Genomic DNA, 11,023 nt, shown 5'->3' with positions numbered 1-11,023 from the left:
CTAGCACTCTGCCACTTGAGCCACAGCGCCGCTTCTGGCCGTTTTTCTGTATATGTGGTGCTGGGGAATCAAACCTAGGGCCTCGTGTATCCGAGGCAGGCACTCATGCCACTAGGCTATATCCCAGCCCTGGCTAATATATCTTTTTAAAGAAAAGGTGTATTTTCTGAGTTTAAGTTCTCTAACCCAAAAGAAATACAGTAAAATAACCTTACTCTTTTTCTATACCTCTCTTACAGTTTCAGCAACCATGAGAGAAACAGAGAGGCGCAGGCTTAAAAAGTGGGCTTTTATTGTACACATGTGGATTTGTTTACTTTTATAGCTGAGAAGAGTTCCCTTTCAGTCCAAAGAATGATACAAAGAAACTGGCACTCCGTGACATGTTTCTATTACATATTTCTGAAATCAGAAGTTCTTAATAAAGGGGGCAGTGACTACCCAGAAATACAACACGGGTGTACACTTCTTGGATATTTTAAACTTTTACCATTTGGTGAGTGGGAGAAAGATGAAGAGTACCTTAAATTTAAGGTATAATGAACCCTCACAGAAATTCCTTCAGCAAATGGGCTCAATATCATGATACTTTTTAACCCTTCACTAAAGTCATCCTTTGTTGTATTGTAGGTGCTGTGACTACCAAACATTAAAGGCCATGGATGAAGATCAATTTGATTTGCAGCCACAAGAAGTAAACTCATTTTATGATGCCATAGGTATAACTGTGTCTTACCATGTCTTAATTTTACTCTATCAAACTTGGAGTTGGTTTGAGAGGAGAAATGTAGAGGTCTAAGATTTATTCCTAGCCTTAGTATTCTGACAATTTCTCAAAGCTAATTAACTGGGCTCACCTTAGTAGCAGTAAATTCTGTTAACGTGGAGGTTCTTAGTTTGCCAGATATACACTTAAGTCCTAGTAGTTCTCATTATTACAGTGTCTCCAGTAACATCTCTGTTTTCTTTAATTCTAAGAGTGTATTGCCACAATTCCTTGCCATTAAGGCATTTACTAACCTCAGAATTCTGAGTTTCCTAACAGTCAAACTCAGGATTTCTGTATTATTTCCTTCCAAGTTTTCTTACTATTCCTGTGTTTGACCAAATTTAATTCCTTTTGGATTCAAGATTTTCATTTTTGCTTCCTTTCAGTTTATCTGCCATAATGATTCCCTCTTTTAGAGTTTTGCTCTGTGTAGTTTGCACAGGGTTCTCTCTACTAACAGGGAAACTTTTTCTCAGATCTAGTATATTCCTGACCAAGCCTTCCAGCAGATCTGGGCTCCGGGCAGAAAACTTTCCTTCTAAGTATGTGTATGTCTTTAAAAATCCTGCCCACTGTTCCAACCACTCAACTACATCAACCCCATTAATGATATTTCCAGTTTTTTGTTCCTATACATATATATATATACACACACACACACGTATAATTTTTTTACAGTATTGGAAGTTAGGAGTTTGTACATAGTGGAGGGGCTCTGTGGACTGTGCATATCTGATCCCAAAATAGATAGGTCTCTGCAAATATGAAATACAAAACCTCTGTACTATGGTTGCCAGGCCAGAAATTGCACCTGAAGTTTAGCACTTGAGTGTTGTCCGGTAACCTGTAAACCAGATGCCAAGGATACTGGGGGGTATAGGATACTAGGTACAACAAATTTCTAGGAAAAAAGCTTCTCTTGTCAGTTGACAAGAGTTACAGACACAAATTACCTGCTACTAACTCACATTAAGGAAGTTCAACACCGCACATCATCACTTAACAATGGAGGTTACCTCAGTTCAGAGGTAGCTCCTCACTGCAAAGGTAACTTACCCAAGAGGATGAGCTATGAGAATTCTGTTCCTAAGACAGAGCCATGAAAGGCTTGAGTTTCTTTTCTCCAATTAAGAACCAAAAGAAAAAAAGGAAAATGGAAATAGAACTGAGCTTCGTTAGAAGTTTAGGCTGGAGCAAAAACCTCTCATAGATATTGACATATCCTTCAGTTTTAGCCCCAGGACGTGCACCAAAGAAAAACAAACCCAAAACAAAAGTGTAGTAGAAATTTTCTGGAGGGAGTTGTAGAGACACAGAAAGACATTCCCAGGGAAAGAAATCTTAGCTGGATGTAGTACTACATACATGTGATCAGGGTACTCAGAAGGCTGGAGTGAGAGTATTTCATGTTTGAGGGCACCTCTGCAATATGGTGAGACCTTGTTTTTAAAATGATGAAAGAAGCTAGGCAGTGTTGGCTTCCTCCTCACCTTAAAGTTACTCAGGAGGCTGAGATCTGAGGAACTCAGTTAAAAGAGAGCTAGGACAAGAAAGTCTGTGAGACTCTTATATCCAACAAATGATCCAAAGGAGTCTGAAGTGAAGCTGTGTGTCACATGACAGTTCAGTGGCCTTGAGCAAATACTGCCCAGGTCCTGAGCTTGATTTACAAGACCAGTAGTAAAGAAAAAGAGAGGAGATAGAGAAAAAAAAAAACATATTCACTTCATCCTTTGTTGAAGCCATTATTCTTTCTCCCACTTAATTGTCTTTGTACCCTTATAAAAAGTCAGCTCAACATAAATGTTTGCCATCCTTTAGTCTTCTCAACTCTATCCAATTTGTCTGTAATCTGTTTATCCTAAAGTTCTGTTGAGCTCCTGATGTGTGTATATCTGAAATTCTGTCTTTATCTCTGGAGGATGTCTAAATTGGACTTAACTTTCCTTTTCCATCTGTAGATCCTCACTTGAGTGAGTGACTGTGTGTGTGTGTGTGTGTGTGTGTGTGTGTGTGTGTGTTTCCTTGGGAATCATGTCTGAAACTGTTCCTGAGTATTTTCTTTTCCTGTCCTTTTGTTCTTTCACTTAAGGCTAACCCCCTTCTAACTGAGTCACAGATTCCCTTCTGGCATTTGGGTAACTTATTGTAGTAAGAGTCTCACAAACTTCCCTTTACTGGGCTGGCTTAGAACTGCATCATCAGCTGTCACCTCTCCTACTAGGTAGTATTGTAAGCATGCATTACCTGAGATTTGCTAGCATATATATATATATATATATATATATATATATATATATATATATTTACTTTTAAAAAGAATCTTCACTTCTCATATTGTAGGTTGTGACAAAATCAGTTTTCTTAGAAGACATTTTAGTTTTGAGACCAGTGTTATCTAAATATGTAACTAAACAGCCAAGCAAGCTCAGGTAGGTCATGCCTGTGATACTAGTTACTCAGGAGACTGAGATCTGTGGGTGCTGCTTGAGGCTAACGTAGGCCAACAAATTCAAAGGACTCCTTCTAATCATGTACCATAGAGCTGGAAATGGGGATGTGGTTTAAGTCATTGGCGACTGGCCCAAAGTGTTATGTGATGTTTTCTCTCACATATGGAAGCTTTGTCTCAAATACACCTGAACATGATTACTTTTGCAGGGATTTATGGGTTTACTCATGAATAGCAGACTAAAAGAGGATATCATTATTGGAGGAACCCTAACATGTACATCTGAAGTCCTATGAATCAAAATGATTTCCATCAATGGAATTCACTTTGTAGGTGGTACTATTGTTGTTTCTTTCTGTGTCTCTGGTATTTGCAATGGAGGAAGGATGAACCAAAGCAGACATGGTATACAATATACATATGGGAGAAGTGAACTCTGCAAGTGTGGGCAAGGATGGGAGGAAGAAACATGGAGGATCTAAAGGAAGGGGATACATTAACTAAAGAGTAAGAAACTCCTAACCTGACCTACAGAACTGTAATCATTCTGTACAACACCCTTAAAGTAACAATGAAATTATAGCTTAAAAAGTTACACAAGAGAAGGAAATGCCAATTCCAGGCCCAGTATTCTCACCACCAAAACGAAGAAAGGGATGTGTAAAGAGAAGAGGCAGGGTGGGAAGGAGGAATTCAAGCAAGAAAGCAGGAAAGAAAGAAAGAAATGATGAGAGAGAAGAGGGTAAGAGAGGGAGAAAGGAGAGAGCAAAACGATTGTATGACTTGGAGATAACATTATTGAATAAAATCAGTTTTGAAAACCAAAATCATGACTTGTAGGGACCTACTGTATGTAGATAAGCTAGTGTTGATTCTAATGTGTTTCCTGCCTCTGTAGTGGACACAGCTGGTAATCTAGATGATGATGGTTCCATTAGACCAAACATGGACATAGGACCAGAAGTCACTTCTTGTAAAGCAGATTGTCCTGAAGTCCTGAAGGTGTCTGCTTTAAAATCTGATGATGGACTGGATGACTTAGGTAAAGAGGAAATCTTCAGCACATTGTATTTGCTGTTCCAAATTATTCATCTTCATTCCTTACACACTGTGTTTGTAGACTAGGCTACTAACAGACACCTTTTTAGAGACTTCTCTTTAGATGTTTTTGCTGTGTATTATAAATATCCTAGAAGACCATGTTGAAATGAAGGTTCAAAAGAATTCTTGTCTTATTTCCGCAATAGGTAGACATGTAAACATCATGGAGACTGCACCTGAGAGTAATCTTGAAGTTGAACTAGTGGATCAGAACAAAGGATTTTGTGTTCCCAGGGAAAAGGTGATGTGTCTGACAGTCAGTGACTCCAGAGCTGAAGGTGAAGGCCTAAGTAAGCACATATTTGGTGGGAAGCTTATCTGTAAGTTTGGGGAGGTAGAGTGGTACTTAGGATTTTGTATTCCATCCAGGCTTTAAGTTTCCTACAAAGATGCTCTACGAACTGAATATTTCCATACTCTTTTTTAACTATCATTATTTTTCAGGCAGAACTAATACATTGGTCCAAGGAGAGCCTCAGAGTATGTATAGCATACAGAATATACTGCATCTCCAGTCCAGATTGTGGTGTGTCCCATTGTACACTCCTAAACACTGTCTTCTGATTAGCTGGGAACACACCATCAGGTTGTAGGTTCAGATGGTATCTTGGCATTTTGCCATGCTAGTCTTCCCTTTATTAGTGTCTTGGATTTTATGCACATAGGGACCTCTGCTCACCCTGTAAATGGTAATTAATGTGAGTGTTCCTGGGTCTGGGGGGAAGGGGGATGGATTCCATGTCCCTTCTGAAGGGATTCCACCTCCCTCCTTAGAGTCCACCACATTGAGACGATCTCAAGGATAGATTTATTGGGGAGGTAATAAGTGAACTGACCGGCCAGGGATGTAGCGCAGACTTGGTAGCTGAAACTGCGACCCCAGTCAGCCTTGGGGGTGGGCTTATGAATGTAAAAACCACAAGTTAGGTGGTCAGGCAGATTACATAATATTGGTACAGCAACAGGGATTTCCCACATCATGCAGCTTCAGCATTTTTTTAAATATGAGCACAGCTGATACACTACTCAAAATTTAAGCCATTTGCAAATATGGAGACATGGGCTATTTTTCAAGAGGGATGTGGTCACTAAAAATAACATTCAAGTAACAAGCTAGTTAATTTTTTTCAATTTCCAAGGACAGGGGGACTCTTGAATTCAAGATGGAGTCACTCTTGCTCTCCTCAGCAGGCACACTATGTAAAAGTAAGGAACATAGATTTGGATTCTGTGTTTTACTTTTTTTATTTTCAGGACTGTCAGTCTGTCACTTGAACTACAGCTTCACTTCCATCTTTATGTTTTGGTGTTTAATTGGAGACAAGAGTCTCACAGATTTCATATCCCTAGCTAGTTTTGAACTTCAAAGTTTCACATCTTAGCCTCCTCAGCAGTTAGGGTTACACATAGGAGTCCATCAGTGGTCTACTAGATTAGTGCTTGAAAATATTATGAATGGAAAAAAAAAGAAAATATTATGAATGGGTATGGGTGGTGTACACCTGCAATCCCAGCTGAGAAGGTGAGACAAGGAGGATCTTAGCCAGCCTGGGTTAGCAAGATTCTCTGTGAACAAAGCCAAGTACAAATTACCTTGAAATCTCAAAATTCATAATTCATCTCATCTATATTTTTCCATGTTGACTTACAAATGTACTTATATTTTGCTCAAATCACTGATGCAGGTTACATGCATGTGATTGTAGGAGAGGATGCTGCTGCTGATAGAGCTTCAACATCTGCTTTGCATGAACAACAAATGGGTGACAATGAGATGAAAGACTTCATGCCAGTCACATGGACAGCAGTGTATGGTAAGTCACCTAGCACTTGAAGAATTGAATATTTAATGATTGAAAAGCCGGCATCTGTGCTATGTTGAGTTTGGAACTAGACAGTAACTTCATGAACATTTAAGGAAAGGTGAAGAGTTGTCAGGTTAGTCTTCTTTATTCTCCTATTAATTTTACCATGAGTTTCTTTGGTGGCTATTGGCATATTAGAAACAGACAAATCTTCAGTGTATTAGTTCAAAATTTTGCTTATGTATGGTTCCTGACTTACAACTTCTAGGGTTTTGCTGGGTTTGGAAGCATGTCATTTCCTGGTCTTGATATAAATGTGCTGTTAAGTAACTCCCACAGATGACATATTTCTGTTTTTCACAAGTATCAACACTTTCTTCACATCTTTGTTGTTCAGAGTTCCCACTGTTTTATGCCTCCTAACACTCTCTAATGCTTTTATATTCACCTACTAGGTGATCACAGGGATGGAACTGGACACCAGACAGGTGTAAATACTCTCTTGCCTATGGATGAGTCTGCGGGACCCAGTAGACTGGCTAACCAAAACCTAGCAAAAAAGCAAATAACTGATTCCAGGAAACAGCCAACAGGTGAGAGAACATAAGGTTTCACCACACAAATAGGTGAGCTTTTGAAGAAACCGCTACACTATGGGTAGCTTTTCTTCCTTAAATTTGAGAACACAGTTTCTGGAATAGAGCAAGATTCATAAGGCATTTTCCTTAAGAAAATTAGATTGTGGTTCATAAGGAAGAAAAGAAATTAAAGTAAATGTGGATTTCAGTGGAAGCGACACAAAATTCCTAAACCAAGTAAAGGGTTTTTTTTTTTTTTTAATTTCTTTCTTTAGTTTTTGGTTCTGCAAATTTGAACTCAAGCACTTTTAAATTCCAGATCATCCAGGACTGAGCTAAGTTTTGGGCTAGGATGTTCTCCTTCTTGTTTCTCTTTTTCCTTCATTTGTTTTCTTCTGTGCCACTCTAACACTGAATACATTTAGCCACCACTTCCCTTCCAGCTCTGTCGTGGCTATAATTAAAAATGAGAGTCTCAGTAACTTTTCTGCTCTTTCTGGATAGGAACCTTAATCCTCATGCTGGAGGAGCTGGGATTACTAGCATGAGGCACATGCCCCCAGCTTTAAGCCATTATTGTTCAAGTGAACCAGCCTGTGCAGGAAAGTCCACAAGACTCTTATCTCCAATAAACTACCCACAAAGTGGGACTGGGGAGACTGTGGCTCCTGTGCCTGAGGATAGGATGGATTTTTTTCCTTTTCTGGCTTTTTTTTCTCAACAGTATGTATGGTGTCCATTGTGTGAACTGGAGACAGCTATTTAACAAAGGTTATTGAATTAGAACCTTCTAGCCTTCCCCATGATTTGTGTGGAGTGCAGAAAAGGCTTTCAGCACCTATCAGAGCTCAAAATCCACATTAGAATCGATGGGAAGGTTTGCAGCTGGTGTGTCAGGATGGTGGTGGAGGAAGCTTTCTCAGTGCTGGTGCTGGGAATGTGGGTCTGCTGACTCTTCTAACTTGAAAACACATGCCAGATCTAATAAGCCCAGCAAAGAGATGCTGCCTAAGTGTGACATTTGCTTTCTATCTTTCTCAGATACCAGAGAAGCCCAGCCACATGGCTTTATCAACCAAGGAAGGAAAACATACCAGTGTTCCTATTGTGAGCACAGGAGCTCAAGCTCAAGTGATTTGAAGAGACATACTATTTCAATTCACACCAAGGAGTACCCTCATAAGTGTGACATGTGTGGTAAAGGCTTTCACAGGCCTTCTGAACTCATGAAACATGCCACAGTCCATACAAGTGAAAAGATGCATCAGTGTAGACATTGTGACTTTAAGATTTCAGATCCATTTCTGCTAAGTAGCCACATTCTGTCAGTTCACGCAAAGGATCCTCCCTTTAGATGTAATAGATGCAAAAAGGGATTTCAACAACAGGAGGATCTTGAAAAGCACATGAACACACACTGTGGCCAGAAAGTGTATCAGTGTGAGCATTGTGAGTATAGCACTACTGATGGCTCAGGCTTTAAACGGCATGTTATCTCCATTCATACCAAAGACTACCCTCACCACTGTGAGTACTGCAAGAAAGGATTCCGAAGACCCTCTGAAAAGAACCAGCACATAATGCGACATCATAAAGATGAAAGCTTGTCCTAACAGTGTGTCCACACATTTTATAAGCATGTGTTCTTTGAAGCAAGAGATTTATTTTAAAGCAGTCATCCATGTTCATATTGCAATAGTTATTGCTTTTACATGCTCTGTACAAATACAGTTGACTTTTCTGTATACTGTATTCAGTGCCATGTTTTGGAACTTACTTCCTTTCATTAATAATGAGCAAATAAGAAAAAGAAAAGAGAAGGCTAAGTAGTCAGGCCTTCATTCTGTACTGAACATTTACTCTTAGGAGCTTTAACACAGACTTTCTTTCCTCATCTTGTCAAAGTGTATACCTCCAAAGAGCAATCAACTTCACCTGTTTTGGTAGACATTGTCACATTGCATGAAAATGAGATCATCTGATAATATATATACTGTAGGATCTTAAGTAAGCTTTACATGTAATCATTTCCTGGTCTTACATTTTTCATCTAACAGCTCAGTGAGGCTTTCTGTGTAAGCTGGCTAAGATTGCTGAACACAGGTAGATGTGATTTGTGCTAAGTTTTCATTTTTGTTCAGTGGGAAAAGATGACTACTCATAATAAGGTTTCCTTTGTAACATCTATATATTTTTCAGCATAGCAATGTCTTAACTAATTTTGGTTGTAGGTCTGTGTGTTTGGGTTATATAGTTCACAGGAGACCTCTTATCTGCTAGCTTTACAAACTTCCAGTCAATAGTGGGTGATACTATATTTAGGCCACTATCCTACTTTTCAGTTGCATTGACTTTCCCAAACCCTTATGTCAGTGGTGGGAAGTGTTCAGTTTACAGAGCTTGAAGGACTAGAAGTGTATGAGAAATTTGTGTAAATTTGCTGTGTAGGGGATAGAGTTCAGAAGACAAATAGAAGGAAAAGAAGTGCACCAAATAGAGCACTTTCCACCCAATTTTACTTTCACACCTTAAATTGTTCTGGAAGGCTAACTCCGACATGGTTTTTTAGTTCTGAGAATCCATTGAAGATTCTTCATTTTTGGCAATGAAAGGGACATTAGTAAATGAGTGGGTATTGATTACTAGAGTTGGAACATTTAGTCGATATTTCTAACTAGACAGTAATATTTGAAGTTGTCTTGTACCCCCTGGTTTTGATTAAAGGTTAAGGTGGAAGCAGTGGTGGGGTTTAAGATGAACATTGAACTAAAGAAGCTCAGAGATAGCAACCAGGCCTTGAGGTCAAGCCCAGGACTCACTTAGACACACACACAAATATTCACCTAGACCTACACAACCACAGAGATGCACAGAGATATGCAAAAACACACACCCACTCCCACCGGGACACACATACCTGGACACATACCACCTACATAGAGTTCAATACGTCTCTGACATTGGAATATCACCTAGCCTTTCAGTTTGTTTGTTTGTTTGTTTTGGGTTTTTTGCCCAGGAATTAACTACATTTTTAAGTCACTAACTTGATTCCAAATAAAATATGAAATAAACCCACTCCATTCATATTCTGGCATTACGAATTTTTGAAACAAGGGAATTGTGTACATCTTTTTTTTCAAATTTTTATAATCAAACTTGTGTACAGAGAGGTTACAGTTTCATACATTAGGCATTGGATGCGTTTCTTGTACTGTTTGTTACCTTGTCCCTCATACTGTGTACATCTCTTAAAATACAAAATTGGGCAAGTAATACAACTGATTAAAGAAAAGGCAATTCCTTCTGAAGAAGTAGTTTGCAGCTTATGATATTGCTGTCTGCTTCTGCTAATAGGCCTTTATTTTTCACTGTCCTATCCAGAACACTACATCCTCCACTCCCATAACTGCAGATTGAACTTTGATACTCTTATAAGTTGTTTTCCCCTATATATATTCCCTTGCTTTTAGTTTGATGTGTGGCATTGTGGAAAATACATTTTGCTGTGTCTCAGAGTCCTTCAAGTCTTCTTGGAATTTCATTTAATAGAAAAGGAAGTTATTCTGATGAAAATTAAAATAGATATTTAAAATTCTGAAGCAATTTGGTATCCTTTGTTACATAAAAGAATGATGACACATCTCCATTATTCATGTTTCTCATACTGTCTGCATTGGTTTGTTTTGTTCTGTACTTGCAATATTGAAAATTGAAAAGATAATAAGACAGGTCAAGTAAATGATACAAGTATCACTACAGAGAAACAATGAAATTTCTCTTTGTTAATAAAATACTGGGATTATATGCTGATTTTGATTCATAAATTTGCTTGTTTAAGCTAAAAGGAGTTTGTTTCCATTAAAAATTTCAAAGAGATACAGGATCTTAGCAGGGAAATTTATTATTTCACTGAACTTGGCAATTGGATATTTTATGTCCTTTGTGCACATGGTGTAAATTTTAAAGTATTAAGAAATGGAAATGTTTTATATTGTTGATAATGTGTTCTTGAGAATGACTTGCAAAATAAAAATGAGAATGTTTGTTATTAATATTTAATGTGTTTCTCAGGACTGGGAGGTGATGATCCACCATTTGAAGAATTCACAATACACTTTTGCTTGCATTGTGCTGGAGATATTTCATTAAATGTGTGCTATTCAACACTTCTATCTTCATACTGTAAACATTAAAATTAAAAACAATTGTTTGCTTACTAAGTGCTAAATCCATTGACATCAATGCTTTTTAATATTTCATTTTTATTTATTTAATTTTTGGTCAGTCCTGGGCCTTGCACTCAGGACCTGAGCAC

At 38.3% G+C, this 11,023-nt stretch overlaps 1 protein-coding gene across 1 annotated transcript; it reads left to right on the top strand.

The window, feature by feature from the left end:
• The first annotated feature begins 658 nt into the window (after positions 1-658).
• Positions 659-8,318, top strand: LOC125344557 (zinc finger X-chromosomal protein-like). Its single transcript, XM_048337047.1, is given in 8 exon segments — positions 659-719; positions 4,120-4,263; positions 4,469-4,612; positions 6,008-6,136; positions 6,583-6,720; positions 6,881-6,942; positions 7,430-7,582; positions 7,620-8,318. Coding segments are annotated over 8 exon segments (1,530 nt in total).
• Positions 8,319-11,023: the final 2,705 nt, after the last annotated feature.

The sequence above is a fragment of the Perognathus longimembris genome, unplaced genomic scaffold, assembly GCF_023159225.1.
Source record: "Perognathus longimembris pacificus isolate PPM17 unplaced genomic scaffold, ASM2315922v1 HiC_scaffold_155, whole genome shotgun sequence".
Classification (NCBI taxonomy): Eukaryota; Metazoa; Chordata; class Mammalia; order Rodentia; family Heteromyidae; genus Perognathus; species Perognathus longimembris.
The sequence above is the reverse complement of the archived record's forward strand: the minus strand, read 5'-3'. Positions and strand labels throughout refer to the sequence as shown.